Source organism: Python bivittatus, unplaced genomic scaffold, assembly GCF_059951505.1.
Source record: "Python bivittatus isolate LINGU-HERP-01145 unplaced genomic scaffold, Pbiv_v1 ctg000590_np1212, whole genome shotgun sequence".
Classification (NCBI taxonomy): domain Eukaryota; kingdom Metazoa; phylum Chordata; class Lepidosauria; order Squamata; family Pythonidae; genus Python; species Python bivittatus.
The window spans coordinates 14604533-14631892 of record NW_028277086.1 but is presented as its reverse complement, the minus strand read 5'-3'; the positions used below and the strand labels follow the sequence as shown (position 1 = coordinate 14631892).

Here is a 27360-nt window from a genome sequence, read left to right as displayed (position 1 = left end):
TTGCTGGTATTTGAACTGTTTTATAATTCTGTTTGTTTTTTAAAAAGCTGTTTAAAGTACTCAACTTGAGTATTTAGAAATAAGTCATAATAGATACAATGGGACTCATTTCTAGGAAAGTGCATATAGCCTCAGTGATTTTACTATAACTTATCTTAGTTTTACTATAGTTTTTAAAATGCATAGGCTTTTGATGTTGCTATAGCTTGATTTTACTGATGTTTTTATTGCTTTATTGAGGACATATATGTCAAAAAGTGATCAATAAGTACCATTAACTGATTTAGTAAACACCTCTCCATGTGAAGTGACATTGAACAGAAATGGGAAATTTACACAGAGTTTTAAACTAATTATGTGAACATGCATTAACCAGGAATAAGCAGCCTGGTGCCCTGTAAATGTTTTAGACTTTAAATTCCATCAACTCCACCCAGTTTGCCAATGGCAAGAGACTATGGGAGTTGTAACCCCAGGCAACCATGCCATACCATGTCTTTGTCACTGTTCCTGGTTCGATCATTCAATTCTGCTTAGCATTTATTTTGTTCTAATGAACATAGGAGGTTATGCTTGGTTATTTATATACATCATAATTCTTAGGTCAAACTCATATCGAGCACATGATTCATATGCTGAACAGATCAGCTTCGCTTGAAAAAGAAAAGAAAGAAATGCATTTCTAACTTTAAGGTGGACTTTAAAAAATATGTAAAATGCCTTTGAGAAGTTAAAATGAGGGATCAAAGCAGAGTGGTGAAACATTTGTTTAAGAAGCAGAAACTCCAGCATCTACAGGTATACTGTTTGAACTCCTGAGCAAAGACAGTTTCCTCTATTTCCAAGAACAGAGTCCAAGAATAAGAATTATTAAATCTGGACTGTAAAAGTCCAGACAAACACAATTTCAGAGAGAGCTCTCTGCATCTTTTTTTTTTTTTTCCCTGCCATTTTGTTGACAGATCTGGTACTTCTACTAGGAAAGGACATGAATAGGATTCCAAAAGTTCATTCCTCTGTTCATAAAAACAGAGGTATTCATTGTATAAAAGAAGCACATCTATGCAAATGCTTCAACAGATTCCATTAGGCTTGAAGCAGAATTTGGAACTGCAATAGCTCCAAAGTTAGATGATTTCATTGCAGATTATACATAGGCTTGGTGATCTCTCACAGTTTCTCTTTCTCTCTACAAATAACAAAGACATGCAGCTGATGAGAAAATTATATTATTGTTTTGTACAAAGAAGCATCGCATGTGGTGACCTTTTCAGCAAGCCACACACAGAAATGGAGGGGAAAAAAACAGTGGAACCTCTCACTTATATATATTTTGAAAAAAAACAACTTGTGGGAGGTATAAGATGTACTGTACAGCCATTTCTTAATTTTTTTGTTACTGAGAAAGACCAGTGGGAAGAGTTCCTCTATGATGCTTTTCCTTCTATTTTAATAATAATGTAGAAAGCCACAAAGATTAGGGTGACAGTTTTACAATGAAAGACCAGATATTCCCATACATGCCTTGTTCATCATGCCTCTAAATAACCACAAGAATACCATGCCCCACCCATGAGAATTTCTCTAAAATGCATTTCTGTTTTAAAGCAAGTTATTTTTCACCAAGTTGAATGACAGCTGATAGAAAAAAATACTGGAGAATTTTCTGTCTAGCATTAGCCTATCTCTCCCTTTGCAGAAATCATGGTTACATGCACTTGCCTAGGGGCATTGACCCCATGTGTCTTATTTACAGTATTTTATTTATTAGATTTTTATCCCACCTTTATTTTTGGTCAGCTCAAGGCAGCATACATACCTAATGTTCTTGCCTCCTATTCTCCCCTCAACAACAAACCTATGATGTGGGTTGGGTTGAGTGAGAGTGACTGGCTTAAGGTCATCCAACTGGCTTCCATGCATAAGGCAGTGTTTCTCAACCTTGTCAACTTTAAGATGTGTGGACTTCAACTCCCAGGATTCCCTAGCCAGTATCCAATCCCATCCAAACATTTACCAGGCCTGACCCTACTTAGCTGCCCAGCTCAGCCAGTCTCAACAAGGTGCTGCCACTGTCTGGTTAAAGAACAAGTTACACTCAGGAAAACGTATCCCACCTGTACGATCCCTTCCAGTATCCAGTCAGCGTGGACTTTTATAATGCACCTCTAGAATGTATCCCTAAATGTATAACCCCTGCATCACAGTATTTCAATCGGCAATAAATACGTAAATTAAAATTATTAGTCAATGTAGTAGTAGTGCACAATTTTCCATTTGGGGTTAATAAAAACATCTTTTCAAGCCCCTAATTTCTGCTGACAGTGAATGTGGGTCTAGTTAGGTGAAGGCAATCCCAATAATGAGATGGAAGCCTGACCTTCATCTGCATCCCTGATTTGTGCAAGTCCATGAAAGCCACATTCAGTTGACGTATGGTGAGATTGTGATCCTTTTGGTGTCTTTACTGAATGTCTAAGCCAGTGTTTCTCAACCTTGGTAACTTTAAGATGCATGGACTTCAACTTCCAGAATTCTCCAGCCAGCATTCTGGCTGGGGAATTCTGGAAGATGAAGTCCACCCATCTTAAAGTTGCCAAGTCTGAAAAACACTGGTATATAATATATCTAGAGGATGCCAGGAGGTGATAACAAATAGAAAGATAATGGGTTTATGAATATTTAAGAATCAATTGGAGCAATTCTGGAACATCTGGAGGAAGGTTTCTATTTGCAAAACAATAAAAGACTTATGTTACCAACCTTAAGCATTGTGCACTCAGGGGAGTCATGTGACCCAAGATTTCTTTTCTGTCATAGCACTTGCCCTCTGGAACAGCAGCCTCCAGAAATCTGTATGGCTCCCACCCAGGTTTTCAAAGACCCTTCCAAAAGTCTTTGAAAACCTGGCTGTTCTCCCTTGCCTTGGGATAGGGTGGTTAGTAAGCCCTGGTAGGTTTCATGTTTGGCTTGATATGTATACTTTTTTCTTCTGGACATACACAATCTTAATGTTTCTTGCTTTTTTAAAAAAATGTAAGTCACCCAGAGTTGTTTGGATTCAAACAACCTTTAAATCATAGCCTTTAAATCATATTAACAAATTAATAACTTGGGGCAGTGTTTCTCAACCTTGGTGATTTTAAGATGTGTGGACTTCAACTCCCAGAATCCCCCAGCCAGCCATTGGGGAGTGGGCAGCATGATCTATGTTTCCTTTCATCACTTCTAGCCATTCTAACAATTGGGAAATTTATCTGCTTCTTGTCCATGGTTCGCCATACCTCAGCTTTCCCTGTGTTTGAACAAGTTAGAGAGCAGACATACATACACACCGCCTACCTTACCCTATGTATTTGAAAAAATATTTGAATACCGCATCAATGGCCATTAAGTCTTGTTGTGCCAAATTATATTCTAATTGGCTCTTGCATTTCCACCACCTAAAACCCAATCTTGCAATGTACATTGGGCTGAATGTATTTTCTCTCATTTAAAATTAGCTCTCTTCCCCTTTCCACTGTATATTAGCGCTCTACACAAACAGTACGTCCCAGGCCAGAAGGAATTCTTAACATCATTTACGCTAATGTGCTCTGTGGCAAATATGCACATGGCAAATCTATTTGTTTTTAATTTATTATCACATTACAAAGCCAATTTATTCTAGGCAATTTAGTACAGTTCACTGGCCCATTTCAGTAACAACTCAGTGAAAAGGTTGCTACTGCGATGGGACAGCTGTTTTACCTTTACTTCATTCTGGGACACACTGAACTCTGCAGACTACTTAAGAAGAAATATTTTACTACTCTGGTAGGAGAAGAGGATACAAATTGTGTGCATCAGAGAGAGAGAGAGAGAGAGAGAGAGAGAAAGAATCAGCTGTATACTCTATCCATCCTAGAAAACTTTTTCTGCAGTTTTCATAGACAGCTTGGACAGCCTGGGTCCCATAAAAGCAGAGAAAAGAAGAATGAGGTTGCACCAGCCCTTCTGACTTCCATGTCCTGGAGAGCACAATTTCATGAAGGAGGTTCTAGATACAAATCAACTGTTTGTGCCATTTTCAACATGACCAGAGTTCAAACCTGCAAGGGGAGATGATCAGATTGAAAGTCGAGAAGAAGAGGGTAATGCAGAGAAAGGCTCAAATCAAGCAAATATGTTTTTAATTCTTGTGAATTACTTGCATTTTTTCAGATTCCAGACTAGCCATAACCCATCAGATGGAAGTTGGCCATTCATGAACTGTGTTTCTACCACTTAGTAATCCATGGGTAACTGAATTTACTGAGTTAATCCAGTTGCCTGGATTCATACCATGCCAACTGAACCATGCCAGCTTAATCTAGCATATTGTGTACAACCCAGTCATTCTTTCAATTGCCTCCAAAGTCCTGATTTAAAAAATGGGCTGGTGGGAATATCCCAAAAATGCCTTAATTGAGAAGTTGTTTTAGTGTATCCCAGGGTACCATGGAAGTTTAGCACAGGTGTTTCAGTAAGATCTTTGGTAATGAGGTAGGAATTTCTAAGTATCATCTAACCCTTTCAAAGAATTGCCCAAAGACTTAGGTCCATGACTTGACTGCTAACTCAAAGAACTCCATCTGTACAGAGTATTCTAGAAGAAGTCCCATGATCCTTTGCAACCATGTAAAGAAGCCTTCACTAACCTGATGTCTTTCATAAAGGTTGTTGATTGGCTGGGAAATTCTGGCCATATAGTCCTAATACATCAAGACAGTGGGTTGGATAGAGTGATATTAGGACTATATTCAGACCCAGGGACAGGGGGTGGGACTGCCCGGAAATTGTCACACTCTACAACTCCTTGGGTCCAGTGCCTCACTATTTTACTTTCCTTATGACACCTCTGGAGCTAGATTGCTAGATTGATACTAAAGGCAATTAAAATTCTTCCATTAGCAGTATGGTTTTCTTTTCCTCCTGCATTCATTTATCATCCTGCCACTATTAAGGAAAGGGTACTGCCATGGCAGTAACTGGTAAGGCATCAATTCTGGCTCTGTCTCAAATTGTTCAGGTGACTTTTAAAAAAAGGCTGACCATTCACAAGATTTGGCTGTGGATCAACAGGTTTTTCACTGTTGCTGGACATAGGTTACAGGTAAGGGGCTGCTGTGGTCCACTGATCAAACAAGAGCAGGGCTTCTCCACCAGCAAATGATATTGGTGTGTTTCTCTGTGGTGGGTCTTGGCTGTGGAGCAGGCAGGCAGGAGAAGGATAAGCGATGGATTTCTTCTAATACTCCTTTTTTATTTTTTAATTCTGTTTTTCATTCAGGGCCCTATTATCTTAATTGCTTGTGTAAAAATAAACAGAACAGCTGTTAATTTATTAATTACAGAAGTATGGGAAAGAACTGAAATGAAGCGAGATACAATACAGAGCGTGACACATCAATTAATTACCAGGGGCGGGGTGGGGGAAGACAAGGGAAAGAGAGGAAGAATGAAATTTGGATGAGCAAAGCTCTACCAGCAGACAGCTTCCAAATCCATATTCCTTACAAATATAAGAGTCCAGCTGGATGACTAGAAAACCAAAACTCTTAACTTATAAACTGCCCCATACTGAGTTGGAACGTCATTGGATCTATTTAGTACTGTCTATTCTTAGTAGCTTTTCAAGGCCTTAGGTTGCCTCAAGGGAGTATGCAGAGAGGGATGGGTCAAAAAAATCAAGTTGGTTGCCACAACCATGTGATCAAAGTCCTTCACTTTTTCACATGTGCCACATAGACTTTTCTTTACCATCCTGAAGATGCCCCAGGTTGCCTTTAAGCAACCTGCTTGCTACCATGCCTAACTGGAAGTGTATATTTTTGGCCAACACTAGACTCCCCAATGGATGCGCTTGAGTGTATGAGCTTGGGGGAGGATTATTTCAAGGCATTTTGTTGCCTGTGGTGAACAGATTGGTGTCTTCACCTCTGTACTTATTCAAGATGATTGGGCCAGCAATCCAATCTTGCTTTGAATCTTGCAATGGGATACTGATTGTCATCATACCTAGCTGGAAATATTGGATCAACTTAACTGAAGGACATTGGATTTGGGAAGGCTGGAAGGACACAACCGTCTCCCTTGGTGGAAGGCAGCTTTCTAAATTCCTCATCTGAAGATGTAAGGTAAGGAAACTTTTTTTTTTTTACCATTTCATCTATTCCAGGAGCTTTAAAGTTACACTGAACACACATTGACTCTCTAGGGGAGAATTCTTTGAAAGATTTATATTAGAAGCATAATCTTTGAGTGCCAAGCAGGGGTGTCAAGAAAATCTGTCATACCATAAACTATTTGAGACCAGAGCATCTGAAGATATGAAAGCAATCATTTTCTATTCCTTATTTGAGATCTTTTGCTGAGATCTTTCAACACATCCCTCCACCTTCAAGTCAAGAGATGTCCTTTTGAATACTGTCACATTACATGTCAAAGTCCTTCCAAGAAACAGCGTCTCAGTTGCTAGTCCAGGATTAAGTTATAATCCTAATATAAATTTATTAGGTTTAACAGTTTATATCAGAGATAGGCAATTTGGCTTCTCTGGACTTCAATCCCAACAAAGCTTTCCCATTAAGTACTGACTTATGTTGATGGCAGCTGAAGTCCAAATATCTAAGGGAAACCAGTTGCCTATCCCACGTACATCATAAAAATTAGAACTGGCACTCCCCATTCCCATTTTTGTGATTCCCAAAGCCACCCAAAAGTATGCTGTGAAATTTTGGTGGCAAAGCTCCCACTTACAGCATATATTTTGCTTTATGAAAAGCCTCTCCTCTATAAAAAAGAACAAAACCTTGACCCAGCTTTTTCTGAAGCCCTCAAAGTATGAACCGTTTAGTTAAAACCCAAAACAGTAGCCCACTCCTCTTATAAATGGGATAAGTGTTCTCATTGTTGAATTGTACGTATGATGTGTGGGCCTTCAAAATAAGCCAGTCTTCCCCAACTTCTTGTGCTGGAGTTGTGTTGAAATGCATCTCCCAGGATTCCAAGGCTACTTGCTGGTGACCTCCCTGTCTTTGCTCTTGGTTATCTGAAATATAGATCACATACACACACCCATAATCCTATGAAAATGCCAGCTCTTTGTCTATCTGGCCCAGACTTACCAGCTCCAGAGGTCTCCAACCTTTGAAGCGGTGGGCTCATTTGACATTTTACTACCATGCCCTGTGCAGAGACAATATCTACCATGGAGTGGGCCTCCCCAAAGGAACAGTGGAATCTTCTTCCTTCTTTATTCTTACAGTGATCATCTGGCCTTTATATCACTATAGCACATACTGGGCTGTTTTTAAAGTAAAGAAGAGAGAAAAAGCTACCCACTGTTCAAGATGGGGTGTGTTCCCCTTCTCCCCTGAATTATCTCTGAAATTCAGTGTTTTTATGAAAGAGGAAAACCCTCTTCTTTTGTAGCAGATGAATCACTCCTGCAAACACTGGGCCCCAATTCAGCCTTTCCAGTTAATTGTACAGAAACCCCATTTTCAACTTACCAAAAAGCAAGGGCAGCTGAAGATTGTTTCAGGGGCAGTCAGCGAAAATAATGGGGACAAGTTGTGCATCAGTTATACCTACAGATTTATTTTCCTAAACAAGTTGCAGCTTGGCTTAAGTGCTATTTGTTTTGTTGTGTGTTAATCAAAGCTTTTCAAGCTTATAGTAGTGTTCTCTTGTTTGACAATCTGCTTCCGCTGGGAGTTTGGAAAAAATGTAAGATAAACCCTGCTGGGTCAGAACAAAAGCCATGTAGTCCAGCATTCTGTTTCCCACTGTTATCCAGTTGATTGTTTGTGGGAAGCCACTAGCACAATGGGCGCTGCTGCAGCTTCCACCCACTTCTGATCCTCCGAAAAATAAACTGTTGAAAAATATACTGCTTCCAATGTTGGGGTATCTTTACATCTAAGATAGCTAGTAGCCATGAATGATGTCCTCCATAAACATGTCTCATGTGTATCTTCGTGTATTCAAGGTTTTTTCTATGGCATGACTCCCATGTTATTGCTGAAAATCAGAAGGTCCTCACCAGGCTGTAATAGCTGTTGTCTTCCTGATTAACTCTTTATAAAAGTAGATTTGTGGCTACCCTGGATTTGCTGCCAGTATGAATATAGTCGCATGATTCCTTGTTAAAGCACCCCTGAGTTGGAAGAACTATTTCTTAATTTTTATGGTAGATAGCACACAGTCTTGACAGCTGCATGTTCGCACATCAGACACATCAAGAACAAGAAATCTTTATACCAACTTGAATATTAACTTTGAAGTGAGGGAAATTATGACAATGTTTAAACTGGAATCACCATATAAACACCACCAACGATGACTCTTTGGCAAGCCAACCATCTCCTGAACTGGGGCATTTGTTATTCTTTTTTTTTTGGTAACTTATAGTTTGCTTTGCCTTCATTATAGAATTCTCCTCCAGAAATGAGCAACATTCTTACAATTTCTTTAGAGATGGGACCCTTTTTGCCTTGTCTCCAAAATAGCTCGATAGGAATGAGCATGGTCGGTGGTCACAGATTTGGAAATGAGGACAAAATACTGAGAAGTATAGCTGCTTGTGTATGGGAGCAGGAACAGTTCAATGAGGAATTTCTCACCGAACTCAGTTATGGTGACCTCCAAGGGTAATCCTCCATTTCCTGTCTTATAAGTGAATGGATAGTACTGGAGGAAAATAATTGTACTTAGCAACATTGTTCCAATATCCACTGTGCGAAGAGTAAAGACGTCCATCCAGGGCAGTCCAAAAGAAAACCACGTGTTTTCTTTATTCCTAATGTTAACTTATTTCCAGTAATAAAATCCAGAGAGTTCACTTGGGTTTCCTGCATCTATAAAGGATTTTTCACCTGTTTCATTTTACATTATTAGAAATAATTGATAAACATATAATCACGATTTCAATGAAAATGTTTGAAGATTATTCAGCTTATGGAAATATATCCAGGAAATTTCAGGCCAGTTAGCTTGTGGTTGTTGTGGCTATATGGTAGTAAACACACACTATTATAAATATAATAATGAAGAACAGAAGGATACTGCCTGAGGCCGAGGACCATATGTAATTCTCTGCAAGCCTTGGATTCAGGCTCTAAAACTTGAAAAATTCTAAAAAGCTCTAAAAGTTGTTGCAATTCCAATTTTTACTGTGATTGGAGGGTTTATGTTAAATAATTAAATTGAATTAAATACATTGGGGGTAACCATATGAGCTGCATTTAAATGAATGTAACTTTAATTACATTAAAATTAGAACTAAATTATATTTTGTGGCAGATCCTTTCTGATTCTGGTCGATGTTGAAAAAGCCAAGCTTAGCAGAATTGGTCCTGGTATTTCAATGGATGACCAACAGGAAAACTCTGGATTGTAGCTTACATTGGGAAGCTGAAAATCATCCTGGAAAAAGGCAATGGAAAACCATTTTGATCTGATGCTAAGGAAGCAATATGGGTGTGTCCATTTAGTCGCCAGGAATTCAGCTTGACCAGGAAAAGACTTTATCTTACCTTTTGCCCTGGCACCACCCACTTCTTTCTTCTGGCCCTACCCATTTTCTGAATCTACCCTCCGGCCTGTCACTCATGTTTGCCTCTCTGATATACAGGTGTCCTACTGACGTCCTGCTGAAGAAGAATCAACATCATTTCTACAAAATTAAGTCTTGTCTTTCTACACTTTTATAATTATCTGACAGCAGGGTATGGATAGGGGAGATGATCTGGTAGAAGGCATTTCCCTGGATTTTCAAACATGAGTTGCATAACTAAGAATGTATTCACAGAACAAATCAAAATAGTAGGAACTGAAGACATAGTACCTACCTGGACAAATTTAAAAAAGGATTACACTCATTCATGGAGGATAAGGCTACCAAGGTTTATCAGCAATGCTGTTCAAAATGTGGCAATTTTTCAAAATATTTCCTCCCTACAAAAGGGACTTCTGTTTTCCTACCTGATGTTCAGGTTTTTTATTTTTTTCCCCCCAATAACTCTTGGTGTTTTGATCGGACTTATTGATGAAACTGCTAAAGGACTCAACTGCTGATGTTTTCTATTACATATTTTTTTCATTAGCCTAAAGTCTTCCTGCCTGCCATAATCCCCAAGCAGGGAGGGGGGAAAACTCAATGGGAAGAGTTCCCTTACAATCTCCTTATGATCTGATGGAAATACAGGAATCCAAGATGGCTGCAAACCTCTAAAGAGACAATTATATGATAAAATATAAGATACTCTCACACAGACACTGAGCTACACTATAAGTGCGAGGATACCACTTTCTACCCATTAGAGCCTCACTGAAATTTTTTATCTTTAAATAAAAACAATTCAAAAACAAATGATCTTTCATCAAATTCAGTGTGGATTTGTAAGATGACATTAGTTATCAGTCATAATCCATGTTCTTCTTCCTAGTCTCAGAAGTGGTATATTTCTGGATACCATTTTTGGACTTTCTATGGGCTTACACAATTATCACAGTGGGAACAAACTTTTGGGGTCTTTGAGCCGATCCAAATAATAAGAGTAATGCTGCAATTAAAAAAAAATCCATGATTCTTCTTTAGCTATTAGAAAAATTGGGTAAGTTGATTATTCAGTGTGGCTAACAAAAATAAATAAATAGCAAAGAAAGACGTACTACTTTTCTTTGAATGCTGTTGAACCAGCCACACAGAATATGCACTGGGTAACAAAGACACACAGCTATATAATACAGGCAAGGGGAAAGAACTTGCTGAATGAAAAAAAGGGGTACCTTTGTTGCTAAGCTCTTTGCTAGCTTTCTAAATATAATTTGCTCCAAACCTTTCACGGAAATAGCTTTGTCCCCCAAATGCCCCATGGCTGTGAAGTCTTCTACTTCAATAGGGACAATGCTGGCTGGAGCCTTTAGGAGGAGGAGATTTCCTTGAGATTGAATGCCACATATGGAACAACCATTTCCAAGGTTGTCTACGAGACACATAGTTCCCCAGCTGGTCGGATGTGTCTTGGAAACACGTTACAAAAGAGAAAATGCCCCATATGTTCCCGAAATTATCTTGAAATGAATCTGTTTATTGTTCCTTGTTTAATTAGCTATCTGTAAAGAGCAAGAACTGTGAAGGGTATTCAGAGTTAAGAAGCCAAAGTAATTCTTTTAGCTACCCACAGAAGGAGATGACCAAACTGCTTTTCCGATATGAGTAAGTATGGATCTACTCCATTCACACACTTTATAGCCTGATTTGGACAGTGCTAAACTGTGCTTTACCATCCTATGTATATCCTTGGGCTTTTGTGTTTTTCTCTTCCTTCTTCTCCTCAGGTATGGATTTCAGGTTGAAACCTAAACAATAGGCTATCCTTTACTACAGATTACCAAAACAAGCCAACAGCATAAACCAAGGTTTGATGTAGTGACAATTTGCTGGGGATTGGACATAATGAATGACTGCTTTGTTATGGGTGCATAACATTTTTTGGAAAATGCTATATATTCATCTAACCTAGTTTTCTATAGAGGTAGTCCCCAGGTTAAGAATGCCCGGGTTTATGGATGACCCATAGTTAAGAACGGAGCCTACTGTAGCAAAATTTGAGTTAAATACACAATGATTCGAGTAAAATACACAATAGTTTGAGTTCATTACACAATACTACTTATACAGTATTATACAATACTGTTCTGGCTTACATACACATTTGACTTAAGGACAGACCTTAGGAGCAGAACCCATTCTTAAACTGGGGGCTACTTTGAGCATGTATGACCCAAGGGAATTCCAGACCTCCATCACTGCCATACTGTTATTGTTACTGTTTTTAGGCTGTTCCAGCAGAATTTAAAAGTTTCAGTTTTATGTATTTGAGAGGCTGATCTGGAATTTTCTTTTACTCAAGTGATTAACAATATTATACTCAAAATTCAAAATGGGTGCTGATATAGCTGTACTGAATGCTGACAAAAAAAATTCAGATCATTTGTCTTTAGCCTGTGAAATTAGGCCAAGAGCATATAGCTTTTAGGGCTACAATCATGCCAAATTTCAACATTTTTGTTGAGAAGCCGAGGCAGATTCAGTTGCATTTTAAAGGGGCAGGGGGATTATAAAAAGACAACAATATTATTGTTGTCTTTTTCTTTTTATAATCCCCCTGCCCCTTTAGAATGCAACTGAAGTTTAATTAATGGGAATATTAGATGATTTTCTCCTTCTATAGGGATATGCACTGTATATGAAGCAAAATTTTACAAGTGTAGTTCTGTGCTTCTTTTCAAGAAAAGAACGATGAGTGCAGTTGATTATGATGTTGGATGCACGAGTGTTCTGGAGGAAGTCCAACTGGCTCCCATTAGACCATGGAGGAGACATCCAACTCCCTTAAACTTTAAAAGCTGAAGTGTGTTCAATGTAAAAGTCAGGGTTAAGAGGCTAGCATGGTTTGTATAATTTTGGAAACATGTGATGCCTCCTCTCTCAATTCTACTCACACCTTCTCAATGCCTTTAGGGCAGTTTGAGTAAACGCTTTTAAGCTTGGAGAGGGGAACGTTGAGGGTAGATTGTTTTCTTGCCTGAGGATGGGGAAAACTGTTCTCCCTGCTTGTCTGCAGATTTTATTTAATGGGTTCACACATCATAACCTGTCCAATAAGAGCAGCTGCAGATAGGCAGAGCACGCTGTTCAGATAGATGGCAGCATCTAGTTGAACTTGGCTGATCCTCAAAAGTTAAGAAGGCCAACCTGATCAGTATCTGGGCAGGAGACATTCATAAAACCTCAGGGCTTTAAGCTAGATTGGAAGTCAAAAATATTCCTGAAGGGATAGGCAAGCCACTTCCATATTATTGCCAAGAAAACAACCCAGCTGTGTCCATGAAGCTACCAAGAAAAGATCTTGACTTGAAAGAGACTTTTATTTTTTAAACAATAGCAAAACCACGTCGTGCAGGACCCTGGTACTGTAAAACAAAACATTCACAGGTTGTTGGTGCCCATGGCCCAGTTTGGTGTTTTATTTCTTCAAGGCACTATCTCAAAATGAGGAAAATGGAAGAAGCAGAAGAGGAGAAAAAGGTATCACAGTTTCTCCAGCCATCAGGGGAGACATTCTTGCCCCTTGTGTTGCTTTTTAGTGAGGTCTGTCCATCACTGACCAGCACTGGGGCTATCCAGAAGGAGCAAGGAGAATTGTAACAATCACTACTTTTCCAAACCTAATTCAAAGTACTTATTCTAACCTTTAAAGATAAAGGATCTCAATCCTTACACTGACGTAGTAGTAACTGCTTCTTTTGGCCCTTCCTTGGCAGGTAATAGGGGAAAAAATGACCCCCTCCCTTTCATTTCACTGTCCTGCAATTGCTAGCCTCCATTCAATCAAATGAAACAGAATGTGGTGGAAGTTGGAAAAGGAAGAAGGAAGTGTGACTTTAGGTGGGATGGAACAGATTTCTATCCTGGGGCCTCTGGAGCAAACCTCAAACACTGGTGCGTTGCCACATGCTTTTGTATTTTTGAACATGCTTTGCATGTCTCTATGTTGGTCCCATTTTCAACAAAAGAAACACAGCTTCCTCTCCTAATAAAGACTAACATATTGCCCCCAGCTTTGCCTCAGACCAAATTTTTATGGGAATATTTTTCAAAAGGCTAGCACCTTTGAAAGAGTCACAACAATCAACACAATTTTGATTAAAGAAAGAACTCTGTTTTAATAGGGATTTTTATCATTAAAAAAGTTTAAACCTGCATAGCAATCATTTCAAAAAATAATTATTTAATGTTCCATAATGAAACTGTACACAACCTAGTCTTGAGGACCTGCAGCCTGTGAGGGGGGTTTCAAAGCAGTCCAGCGCACCCAGTTTTTCCTTTGGATCCAGAGCTACTTGGCTACTACATTGGCATGTTGCAAATTTTTGGGTTTACTTGCCCTTGGCGCGGCCTGACTCGAGGATCTGTAGCTTTGCGCTGGGCTAGGTGAACCATCCAGTTCCCATTCCCGCCCACCCCTCGGCTGGGCTCCTCAAAGTCGTTCAATGTCTCGATATTTCTTCCTCAGGATGGAGACCTGATCTTTAAAGAGCACGGGATCGAGCCTCATCTGAGAATGGATCAGCGGCATATAGCCAAACCAGCTGGCGAAAGTGTTCATGCAGCTTTGCCTCTGAGCAAAATGATCTGGGTCAGCCCACCGAGAAGCCCTGGAAGTCTGTAATAAAACAACAAACAAGCCAGTTTTATTCTTCAAAGCTTTTACAGTCCGTTTTTCGGCTGAAAAGATTTCCAGAACTCTTTCCAGAATTATGAAAAACCAGAGCATCTCTACCTCAGGCTTATAATCCTCACTCCTCCTCTACCCTCCCCCAAAACACACACAAGACAGGAGAACGATGGAGAGGGTAAAGGAAATTATGTCAAGAACAGGACTGAAATGCTGGACTGATTAAATAATTTGATTTAAACCTTCCTTCACAGAACAGTCCTGGAAAAAACAACAACAACAACCAATGTATTATCCTGAAGTGGTGTTACTGAGAAATCTGTCCCTTTTTCAGTAGCTGCTTCATTAGTGAGGTAGAATTAGAGGAGAAGGAGGAGTGGAGAACTTTGTCTGTTCTTCATTTCCTACTCTTGCAATTCTTACTGCCAACTACACCCTGCAAGATGTTCTGGGGTACAGTCCCCCTCAGCTTCAGCTTTCCTGATAGACAGATATAATGGGGGTTAAGCAGAGTGCTCAAAACCCCAGTTAATCTGGCAGCAAATTTAAACAGGTTGCTAATCTTTTCCAACTTCTTCCTTCAGGACGGCGCTATAGAGCTCCATATGTTAAAACATCTAGACATCGGAATAGTTTTTTCCCTTGTGCCATTGCTCTGTTAAATACTATATGATTTGATATGTACTGGACAGTGGCTTCTTCTTTTGGAAAAGTTATTTTACTGGGCAGTGTTACTGTTACTGTTTATTAATTTTCTGTTGTTATCCAAATGCACCGTTGATCTTGCTGTTCACCACCGAAGACAAATTCCTTGTATATATTTTATACTTGGTCATTAAAGTATTTTGTACTGTATTGTATTTGTATTTTTGATGTTCAGACTCATGGTGGCTTGTATGCTTCTGGCTTCCCATTTTATTTTCACCACCATCCTGTAGACCAGGCTGAGACACAGGGATTAGCCCAAACTCACCCAGTGAGCTTCAGGGCTGAATGAGAACCAAAACTTGGACCTTCCCTTCTAGGGTCAACTTTCCAAGCGCTACAGTGTAATTCTTATAAAAGAAGGTACTTATAAAATATTGCATAGGATCACAATGGTAAAAAAAAAAGGACAGTGAAACTTGGTTTTACCAGACCTCAATGCAACAGTTTTGGCATGCAGTGCACCAAATTTCCTCTCCTATTTCCATCATTGGCATCCCTGTCATTTTTGTGATGATGTCATTGTGCTAATTATGTAAATTGGTAATTTGTTTAGTCCCTGCCATACTCTAATCTCCAATTCAACAAAACGCTTGAATAATGGACATCATCTCCCCCCAATAAGTCCATTAAAATAAGGTTCCCTTGTATTCTATTTTAAAATCTCACACAGGAGGAAATGCCTCTTGTAAGACAATACCTAGTTAGGGTTACCAGACTGTAGAGTTACTAGTCAAATGCAGTAGGTTGGGAATGGAAGATGGGTAACAGGCAGAAATTAATCAAGCAGCCACAATAGCCTTCTCTTTGTGCCTTTCTCATCTAAAATGGGTTAACAGTGAGATCCTAGGTTGAATCTATATTCAGAACAGAACAGAACAGAACAGAACAGAACAGAACAGAACAGAACAGCCGTTTTTGACGTTCTCTCCAACCACCATTGCCATAGAACAACCTTTTTGCCTTTTGGGGGCAGGAAACAAAAACGATGAGTTCTAACATTGAATCAAGACTGTTAAAAAAATACACCCTAAGAAATCTCACTCCTTCTAGGAAGAAACAGAAAATGTTTTCCCTCCTCATGTGTCTGAGGTGGGGCCCTCCCACTATGGCCTTTGTCTTCCAAAAAATGCAAAATGGGAGTTTTCTATAATTGAAAGAAATCCAGAAATCCATCCCACCACTGAGCACTGAATCTGCATTTAATATTAGTTTGCAGCATTATATTGGCAGTAATAAAACTGGTCCTGTTTTGCTGACACGTACATTGCCTGTGCTTAGCTTCAGGACAGTGAAAAATCGCTTGATTTGAATCTTCAGAATCAATGGCTCAGTGGGAAATTGTTGCTTCCTTGCCTTGGGTGAGCAGAGAGCTTCTGAAACTAGGAGTTAGAAATTCTATTCTATTCTGATGCAAAATCCACCTCATCTTTTCTGGGATTCGTCACTCAGAACACAACATGAACAAGGTTGTTCTCTTGCTATTTTGAACTCTGTTTCAGGAGAATGAAATGTTAGAAGGGTAACTGTGAAATTCAGGGATTGGAAAACAAGCCAAGCCCTATCTGGATTCTGAGTAATGGAGGATCCTTCCCTTGTTGTTTTGCTCACAGGCTGGGTTAGCACATCATGATAAACCATGGTTTGTTTTAACCACGCCAGAAGCCAGAGTGGTCTGATGCAGAGACAGTCTACAGTTCACCAACTACAATGGTTGGGTTCATAGATCATACTTAATCTAGACCAAACCAGTGTGTATTGGGTGATGCCAGCCCTGGGATAAGAGCTTTGATGAAGCTATAACTAACGTAGAGATGTAAAAGGTTAGAGAAAAAATGAAAACAATCATAGAAAAAACTTTTTTAAAAAATTCCCCCTTCCAATTATTCTGGGTCTTTCCCTCAGATCCTTCACAACTCTAGACAGTGGGATCCTTGAATCATGAAATCCTTCCATTGCTGCATGTTTGAAAGCATAAACCAGGAAACACATGAACCTGTTTTATACATGGGCTGTCAATAATCAATAATTATGTCTTAGTCAGTCTGGTTAGGGAGAAGGAGAACCTAGGGATGCTTTAACACCTTAATTCAATGTTTTCCAACTTCAGCAACTTTAAGATGTGTGGATTTCAACTCCCAGAATTCCCCAACCAGCATGTTGACTGGGGAATTTGGGGAGTTGAAGTCCACACCTCTTAAAATTTCCAAAGTTGAGAAACACTGAATTAATTTATTAGTCCTCCATCATATAGAAGGAGCGGAGTGAGATGCTAAGTTCTTCAGAACAAACTTAAATGATAGATAGCCATTTGTTTAGAAGATAATCATATTAACTTGTCCCCTTTCTGGGCCAGCAATACCAGTGGTACTTAATTTGAACCTTCTTCCATTATCTTACTGCATTTTACCTTTCAAAACAACATATGTGCTTTCCATTTATATCCAAAGTCTGGAATTAGTAACTGTGTTTGCATATAATTCCATAGTACCTGCCTAGCCAATTCCATCTAGCAGGGTTGGTGCGCTCTGGGTTCCTTCAGTTAAACGATGCCATCTCTTGGGACCCCAGAAGTATGGCTTCTCTGTAGCAGTGACCGCCCTCTGGAATGAGGTTCCCCTCTAGATCCGGATGGCCCCCACTCTCCTGGTGTTTTGAAGGGCCTTGAAGACGTGGTGCTTCGCCCAGGCCTTTGGTGAGGGATTGTGTGGGTTTCTCTTTTGTTCCTGTCCGGTTGTTGTTACCCTGGGCATCTTCTGTTCTTTTATTTCTGCATTTCTTCCCTAGTCTGTAATGTTTTTACTTGCAAGCCACCCAGAGTTGTATACGAATTTAATAAATGAATAAATACGTAATTCTAAGTCACAGTCTAGCATTACCAGGATGAGTTATAGTGAATCTGGGTTAAACACAGACAATGGTGGCGCTCCAAATGTTGCTGAACTACAACTCCCTGCACCCCTGCCTTGTTTCCTAGGAATTCTGGGAGATCTGGATCAGCAACACCTAAAATGCCTACATGTGACTTATGGGCTTGTGAACTACAGTTTCATCCTCCCATGTGACAGCAAGGAGACCTCATCATTCTACTTACCATGGTTAGTAGTGACAAACTGACTTCAAACTGTATGTCTGGCTTATTTTCATGTTTCAGATTAATTACAGTTTAAATTTAAAAAGAGGCAAATGCCTCCGTTTGCCTACTTGAGGCTAGGCTAGATGAATGAGCAAGAGTGGCACATACAATGTTTCATCTTCAGTACTTCAAAGGGTGGCTTAATGTTATGAACCAAGGCAACTAAGAATTACAGTGATAATTTACAGAAATGGCCATTAAAGAACATTTTCGCTGGCAAACTTCAGCTATCTTAAAAGAGAGTGCTAGAACACCAATCAAAGAAAATAATTCTAGCTGAATCTGCCCCCTCTCAGGCAAAAATCCAAATTACTGCAAGTGATTGGTTTTCCAGATTCAGATGTATTGAATCTGTAGGCAGCATCCTTAAATTTTAGCAAAGCCCAAAATGGAAAAGTAGCCATCAAAAACAGACCATGCACCGCACCCCCCAAATTAACATAAGCCTCCCAATCTTGGGGGGGGGGGCTGGCAGAGAGTTTTTTCCCTGTATGTTCTTACAAGAACTGACTTGAAATAATTATTTCGAAAATAGAAAATCACATCTGTTGCAGCACCATTTGTGAACATTTCTCCTCTCAGATTTTGATGGCAGGTTATTTTTGAATAACACTAAGTTTTACGTTTATTAAATCCGTTCATTTGCAGGATTTTTATAACTTTTAAAAAAAAGATATAGTGCTTTATTTTAGATTTGTAAGTGGCCTCCCATTAGTAGAGATTAAGAACAGGTACCATACGTTTACCAGTAGGTTTCTTTGATAACCCTTTAGATTCTGGTATCAGAATACATTAGTTGGGACTCCTGGAGGCACACCAGTTAAGACTATTTGTGGATTTAATTTTTTGTGGGCTTATTTACGGATGATCCAACTTGGAGAAAGATGTGTGCTTCTAAGAGTATGTGATCTTCAGGAAGCGTGAGTTTTCAGGATAGTTTTGTACACTCTATGAGAACTGCAGTTACTGTGTTATGAAATTTTGAAATAATTGGAGAATGCAAAAGTTTCAATTTCTAAATGCTTTGTATGAAAGAGACTGTCTCAACCAGAATGGTCCAGAGCTTAAAACAATCCTATTCCAAGCTGAGCATCTGGAGAATTGTCAGAACAACCCTTTTCGAATTCAAAGGTTTTGGACACCAGGATTAAATAATTAGGATTAGATCGTACTAAACTGTGCCATTATCCAACAGTTAGAGGGTGCCCAAGATGGGATGGAAAATGCCAACCACTTTAGTACAGGTAGTCCCCAGTTTAAGAACGAGTTCCGTTCCCAAGGTCTGTCCTTAAGTCGAATTTGTATGTAAGCCGGAACAGTATTATTGTATATTGTATAACAGTATTATATTGTACAGTAATATAATAATATTGTATTATTATATTATTAATATAAACAGTATATTGTATTACAATATAACAGTATATTGTACAGTATTATTACTGTATAAGTAGCATTGTGTAATTAACTCGAACCACTGAGTATTTAACTAGAATCATCCTGTATTTAACTTGAATTTTGCTACAATAGGCTCCGTTCTTAATTATGGGTCATCCATAAACCAAGCATTCTTAACCTGGGGACTACTTGTACTGGCAAATTTGACATGGGCTAATTCAATCATGTATTCTCTGGGTTACTTTTCATGCTTTTTCATGAGTGAATTGCAATGAAAGCAGCCCACAAGAAGGTTAAGGCAGACTTTGTGCACATACCTGTCCCATCATGGTTTCCTTATACTGTTTCTTCTGTGTTACTTTGATGGGAGGCAATTTTGTCACAGCGGACACCAAAAAATTCATCAAAATGTCTTCACAATTGGCCAATTGGTCCACCACATTCTTCAGACTAGCAGGCAGGTAATGAGTGTACAGGTAGTGATAATATCTGTAACACAACAATTGAGGGTCATCAGTGAGAATCTGGCACTGTCATCCTATACACATTTACTTGGAGTAAGTTACTAGGAATTCAGTGTAACTTTATAGGTCGATAGTCATCCAATTGGGTTGAATGGCTTTTCAAAGTGCATCCAGGAACTAAAGGCTGCAACAGATTTGGAAATGTAGGAAGCTGTCACATTAGTACTGACTATGAGGCCATTCAACAAAGATGTTGGCTCTTCCCAGAAATTCAGGCAACAGTGGGATTGACAAGTTCAGGACCTTCTGTACTGCGTGCTGGGGTTTTTATCAACAAGTTGTGATCCCTCTTCACACTTGAAGCAAAAGGTCTGACCTGTAGTCCTAGAAGTACCAATATGCCTGAAGGTATCTTTTGTGGGATTTGCTAGTCTCCCTGTTCCATTTGACTTTTTAACATTTCTTATATATTTTAATTAAAGATAACAAAAAGTGGGCATGATGCAAAGCAAAGCAATTACCCTTCAGCCTAATTCGTATCTCCAAGAGTGCCACTGGGCTTAAATGGGTCTCAAATGTCATTTATAAAATAAAAATGGGTAGTGTTTGCAGAGTAGGTCTTGGATTGGCTACGTTTCCACCTGCCCCCACCAAAGATAAGGGCACGCTGGGGTAGAAGGGAGCATCTTGAAGATGGGGAGAACTGGGGGGGGGTACCATATAGCAAGTAAGTTCATAATTCATTCAGTCTCCCATGCCCATTTTGAAATGCCCAAGCAGCCATTCATTGGAGTGTCTGTGACATGTTCTCAAAACTCCAAATGTGCCCATCCGCTCAAAAGAAGCTGGAAAGCCGTTCCAGGGAGAGGAGCAGAGCAGATGTCTCTAAAGCAGGAGTGGGCAACCTGTAACCCTCAAATGGGGAGGAAGGAGTCTAAATGGAGATGGAGACAGAAGTGACACAAATGAGCATTGAACTGCTTACTCCAGACCACAGCAGCCTAGTTGGAGATGACAGGAGCTACAGTCCAACTCAGCCAGAACTCACCAGCTTAAAAAAAAAGTCTATAGAAAAACAGATTCCTGATGGCATCAGTTTCTGATGACAAGGGAAGTCCAGAATCACTCAAAATCCAAAGATTCTTGAAAAACTGGAGAAACAAGAGGAGCTGACATAGTGGGGCAAAGGCTACTTATTTACCTTATGTAGTTAAAATGTCTTTTGTTAACCTTTTTCAGCTGTTTCCACCTGGAAATGTATTGCTGATCCTAAGTAATCTGAAGAACAGCTGAAATGTTGGTGATTGTAGAAGGGAGAGGGGTAAGTTAACCTTTTCAATAGTCAGAATTGGCCTGTCTGACCCTCAACCAAATGACCATTCCTTTGAAGTGATATGGTTTCATTTTCAAAGTAGGGACAAAACACAATGTCAACAACTTTTGTACAAAAAAAGAGGGGCCTTTCTCTGCTTTTCTCTCCCTTGAAAGCCCAACAAGCAAACATAAGGACTCACAAACCAAGCTGAATTACAGTACAATGATTATGTCAGTGTCCAGTTTGGCTGAATTAGGTGGTCAGTCAACCTAAACCTCAACTTGCTTAGAACAAGTTGAACAATTCGTTCTCCCTTGATGCCAAAGGAAATTCAGGCAGAGTCCTTTTGAAGACTTTTGGGGCTTCTTTGAAGTCGACTATTGCCCCTAAGAGAGAGCATTCAAATCAAACTGCTTTTTAGAGTACAAGTGACTTGAAAGAAATTGAGAAAAGCACACTAATGACTATCAGATCTTGAAACTGGGAATCAAAGTCATGATCTGCAGAAGAGAGACTTAAACCTTAATCCTTCAGGAATCACCCTTGGTGTTTTAACAAAACCTGCTTTGCAAAAACAAAAATTAAGAGTGGAAAGGGAGACAATCGAACAAGTGGTAAGATATAGCCAGGGTCTTCATGTGTCTATGTTTTAACTCAAACCCAGGTGGACAAACAAGTATTTTCTAGCATATAATCCTTTCCTTTAGACACTTGTCACCATTCTCCTCTACACAAGGAGGAATAAAACGGTAGAAGAGGGCTGAACAGGGTTCTCAGTTTAATTTTTCTAAGTAAATATAAGAATATAGCTGAGCTCCTCTCGCCTCTTAAAACAGGCTTTAAATACATGTAATGCCCCTGGTCTTACTTGTGGTAAATAGCAGCTCCACTCAATACCATGGAATAGTCATTAGTCCATTTTGATGTGTAGCCCCACCTCTCCTTAGTGTTGTCCCAAAAATGGCTACGGGCAGGATAACCCACAATCCTCTCTGGAAAACTCTGCCAGACTGTGAAGGCAAAATCCACCTGCAGGCAAGAAAAAAACCAAACCGAATGGATGTGGCAAGTGGTAATCAACCAGTCTCAAAAATGTCAGCAAAACAAAATATTACCTTTTCACTAATTCATAATTTGCAATCTTGGAACTGTTGCAAAACATTAATTCTCCGTATTCATCAGTAAATTAAACTGACTACTTGACATTTTGCCCTATAATTATGCACATTTTAATGTTTTTCTGTTAACAGGAGCCTAGAGCTCCAGAGAATCATATTAACATTTTGTCGGCATGACATAGGCACAGCAAACATTTACAACTAGTGGAGAACTGGGTGTCTATAGGAATTGTTTGTTTATTGAAGTGAAGCAGTAAGTTGATTCCTTGTCCATTTTGCGGGGGAGAAGGGAAGTGTCTCTTTTTACCACTGGATGGGGAAAATCAGAGAAATGTCATTTTCAAAAGACGGATGTCCCAGAATTATGAATTCTACACCCCCTTGTTTGCAATGTTTTCTACTTGGCTTCAGCTAGTGTAAGACAGATGATGAATATTTTACTCCCTACTATGGCTGTGCGAATACCTGATTTGAAGGTTCAAGCAGCACAAATGAGCCCTTCAAACTGAAATTTCAATTGAATCAACCATTTGAGTTCAATCCAGGGGTGACTTATTACAAATGCCATGATGCAGTCTTATCCTATTATGAAACGAGAGGCTCAAAGCACCTCTGCCATAAATTTGGCATGATGGTGGATTCAAGTCTTTGAAGGGTGTTTCCAATTAAGTTATGACTCATTCTCTTCCTTCAAGTTGTTTCAAACAACATGAAATGCTTACAGTTCAGACAAAACAATTATTCCTGCAACAGCTCTGATCACAAACAAATTATTAATGCATCAGAAAATCAACAGACACCTGAACATCCTTTATATAAAAGCTGATATCTGTTTTCTTGAAAAGATAAAGCTAAGTTAAGAAAGGAACAGTTGTGTTAGATAAAGATAAAGGATCCTGCTGGGCCAAACACTTCCTGCTGAATCCACCATAACAAATTAAAACTTGTCCATTTGATTTTTCTTTGTACATTTATAAACGTTCTTTCTCCATATCGGGTTCTAGGGTGGCATACAAATTCTCAATAAAGCAACCATAAATCAGCAATTCATCATTAAAATTCTTGTTAATGTCTACAGTGATACGTATTTTCGTGGTGAGGTCAGACAACTTCCTTGAGACCAAAAGGGTGTGCTAATTCACAAAATGGCTGCCATGGTGTGCATGGCGAGTCACACAAAAGGCATTTACCAGCAGTCTGACTGTTGAGGTTGTTTCATGCCATCTCATCTAGCTCCCTCAAATGTCTTTTACTTCATCAGCTGATTTTTCACTACTTTTTGGGTAGATGGGTGCACTTCCAAAGTGCTGCACTGATGCACCATTTTTATTCCATAAAGATGCCTTGATGCCGGGAGCTGGTGCTCTGCTTCACAATATTCCAGCTTCCCATTTATTAATTCAAAATACCTAAATAAACAAGAGCCAGTTTGGTGTAGTGGTTAAGGCACTGGGCTAGAAACTGAGAGATTGTGAGTTCTAGTCCCGCCTTAGGCATGAAAAACCAGCTGGGTGACTTTGGGCCAGTCACCTTCTCTCAGCCCTAGGAAGGAGGCAATGGCAAGCCACTTCTGAAAAAAAACCTTGCCAAGAAAACTGCAGGGACTAGTTCAGGCAGTTGTCAGGAGTCAGCAGTGACTTGAAGACAAAAAAACCCCAACCAACCAACCAACCAACCAAACAAAAAAAAGGATGTCAAGGAACAAAACATGAGTACTTTCGCATCACAGGGCCCATTTTACCTAGACACAACACTAGGGATTATGCTAGAAATTTTTCAGGCTGGCATATGGCAATTGCATTAGACAGATGAAGTATAATGAGGAAATGGGAATCTGGGTGCAAACCCTTGTCAATAGCAAATTCTGTTTCATCCTAATTTATTGCACAGGGTGTCTCACCCACAGAAGAGGTAAAAAAGGAAACTGGTCTCTACTAGCTTTCCAAAGTATCAGGCAAAGGTCCATCCATCACCTGCACCTAAGTCTTTCAACTGGAGATGCCAACGTTTGAACGTAGAATCTTCTGCATCCAGACCATGTGTTCTACCACTAAGCTACAGGAGCACTGGAAGATGGCTCTCTACAATGCTCCTGTGGTTGCACTAGAGACCTTAGACCACGGTTCTCCAAAGTGGTCAATATTGACCACCAAGGGTCAATGGGACTATTCAAGGGGTCGATGTTACCACTATCATTATTATTAACATTTGTAGTTAAAGCAGTATTTATTAAATTATTCTCATATAATAAAAGTTTGGGGGTCAATGAACAATCTGAAAGTTCATAAAGGGGTCAACGAGCTGAAGAGTTTGGGGACCCCTACCTTAGATTGAACATGGAATTGGGCTATATGTTCTCCCAAACCTGCCAAAGCATTATTACTGGAACAGTAAGTTCAGTTCTCAGAGTGCTATTTTTTCCTCCTTGAAACACTTCTGCTCTGTTGCTTCTTCAAGTTTTTCCTTTCATCTGTTTTGATTGAGTCTTTCAGATGGGATCCATCTCCTTTTGGCTGCTACATACATTGTACTTATACTGCAGATGCTAATGAATGTTAGATACCATGTGCAAGTTTCCTAGTTCTGCTTTAACAGTTTCCCATTGAGGCTGATGTAAAGAACCAAATATGGATTAATTGGAGTGGAGGGTGAGGGTGGGAGAGAAAGCTAGCAAACCTGCCACCCTCTTAAGTTGGCCAACAACCCTCCCTAAATCCATGTGGATTTCTAATTATGAGTCATAGATATTTTCTCCCACCGTGCAGGATGAAACTTTTGCAGGCAGGATGACTTAAAGTGGCTTAATATTTCATTACATTAGGAATGAAAAGCTAAAATCTTAATTAAAGGTAAAAAAAATGAAAAGGAAGAACTATTTGGGGCTTTTCTGAGTTTTATCACTCATATTTGAAAGCAGGTTTCAAGTTGGAAAACTATAATTCAGTTGGATAGGTAATTTATTTATATTTATTTATTTATTTATATTTCAAATTTATCACCACCCATCTCACTGTGGGGTAACTCTCGGCGGTTCATAGAAGACATCTAGATGTCTTGAGATGATAACCCCTATAATTTATTATCCATGTTGACTGGGAATTCTGGAAGTGTAATTTAACAAACCCCCATAAGATTGGGAGAGGGCATCTTAAACCAGATGATTTCCTTACTAATGACTCTAAGTCTTGTGTCAAACCTGCAGAATACATTGGTCACTAGCTTAGATGGTTTTAGAAAACAGAGAAATCTTGCTGATGCACACCAAAATGGGACAATATACGGCAACGGAGAAATATTCACAACAGAAGTCTAACCAAATTCAGGCAGGCACGGCTCCCTTACAAACATTATATTACATAGTAAGGCAACCTGAGAAACTTAGAATATGGCTTTTGAAGAAAATGAGAGAAATCGATTAAAAAACAGCTGAAAAAAATGACTCTAACAGATATAAGCAATAATCATAAAACTGTAAAGCAAAGTATAAATATCTAAATAACAGTTAATGGTTGGGGAAAAACCACATTCTTTTTACAGAGTATTTTTTATTATACCATACCTTACTTCTTGCATCTCTATTTTTCATCTCTTACTTTTGTACAATGTTTATGTAATAACAAAACTATTAAATGCAAAAAAGAGAGATGGTTGTAGAAAGTGATTTGGACACACTGAATTTGATCAAAACTAAATTAGAGTTTAGTCTGGCTTAAGCTGGCATAATTTAAGGGTCAGCCCATTACTAGGAAACAGGTATGTCAACTTTGAACCTGCACAGAACTTCCAGATTCAAAACAGTTGGTTGACCCATGTGGGAAATAAGATGCTGGTTGGATGAAGCTCTGTTATGATCCAGGCAGTAGGGAGATATTTTATTTATTTATTTATTTACTTATATTTCAAATTTAGTCACCGCCCATCTCAGTCAAAGATGGGGCATGTATACAGATTTCTGAACCAAGCACTGAGCTAGAGCAGCCTTTGATTTTATTTTTAATAATGTTTCAGATAGCAGAGAAATACAATTGTGTTCAAGCAAACATGGACCTTCAACAGAAATTGTGGAAGTTGGGGTAAGAAAAGAACATAGCTACACATGCAGGCACATCCTCTAATCCAGGGTTCCTCAATCTTGGCAACTTTTAAGACAGATGGACTTCAACTGGCTGGGGAATTCTGGGAGTTGAAGTCCACCCATCTTAAAAGTTGCCAAGGTTGAGGAACCTTGCTCTAACCATTGGCAAATCCATGTGCATTCAGTAAATAAACATATTTAAGAAGTCGATATATAATAGGGACAACTGGATCCCAGAATCATTGCATGGGGTTGTCATTTTCTTGGAAGAAGATTCCAGCGTGCTATCTCCAAAGTAACAGCTAGACAATTCTAAAGGAGAATTTGCTTTTTTTAAAGGAGAGAGAAGCAACAGAGAGAGAGAGAGAGAGGAAATCACACTGAAATTGAAGGAGACAATAAACACTCAAAGCTTTTCCAGAGCTGCCATTAATAATGTATTTCCAATATATTGCCATGTTATATAAATGGTCACCCGTTTCCCCTGTCTCTTTACAGGAAGAGGTGAGAGAAATCAATAGTCATCCCACTTGTAAAAATTGGTTTTCTGCATTGGGTCCCCTGATCTCCAGCTCCCTGCCCCCATCCCCCAACTCCAGCAGCCTATGGCTTTTTTCTTTTGGTATAGCAGCTCTGAAGTTTCAGGTAGAAAGAGTCTTCTTTTATTGAAAGGAAGAGCTTGGGTGCAGCTCTGATTCATGGGAGAGAGAGAGTTCATGTGGACATCAAAATAAAAACATCTGCTTTGTGAGTGGTGCTGCAGCTTCTCAAAAGGAATATCAGGCCAATGGTGGGCAAACCTAGCTCTTAAAAAAACAGAATATAATAGAAATCAATACAAAAATCAGATGCTTATATGTTTGTATGTTTGTGTGCACT

At 39.3% G+C, this 27360-nt stretch overlaps 1 protein-coding gene across 1 annotated transcript in view; it reads right to left on the bottom strand.

Annotated features, from left to right (window-relative positions):
- Window positions 1–12970: 12970 nt before the first annotated feature.
- The window catches only part of EXT1 (exostosin glycosyltransferase 1), a 259809-nt gene continuing 245419 nt past the window's right edge, over window positions 12971–27360 (bottom strand). The window contains exons 10-12 of the mRNA XM_088149029.1: window positions 22157–22317; window positions 19827–19998; window positions 12971–14258 (exon numbers count right to left, since the gene is read on the bottom strand). Coding sequence (XP_088005155.1) covers window positions 14073–14258; window positions 19827–19998; window positions 22157–22317 — 519 coding nt within the window. The 3' untranslated portion in view covers window positions 12971–14072. The remainder of the gene's footprint in view (window positions 14259–19826; window positions 19999–22156; window positions 22318–27360) is intronic.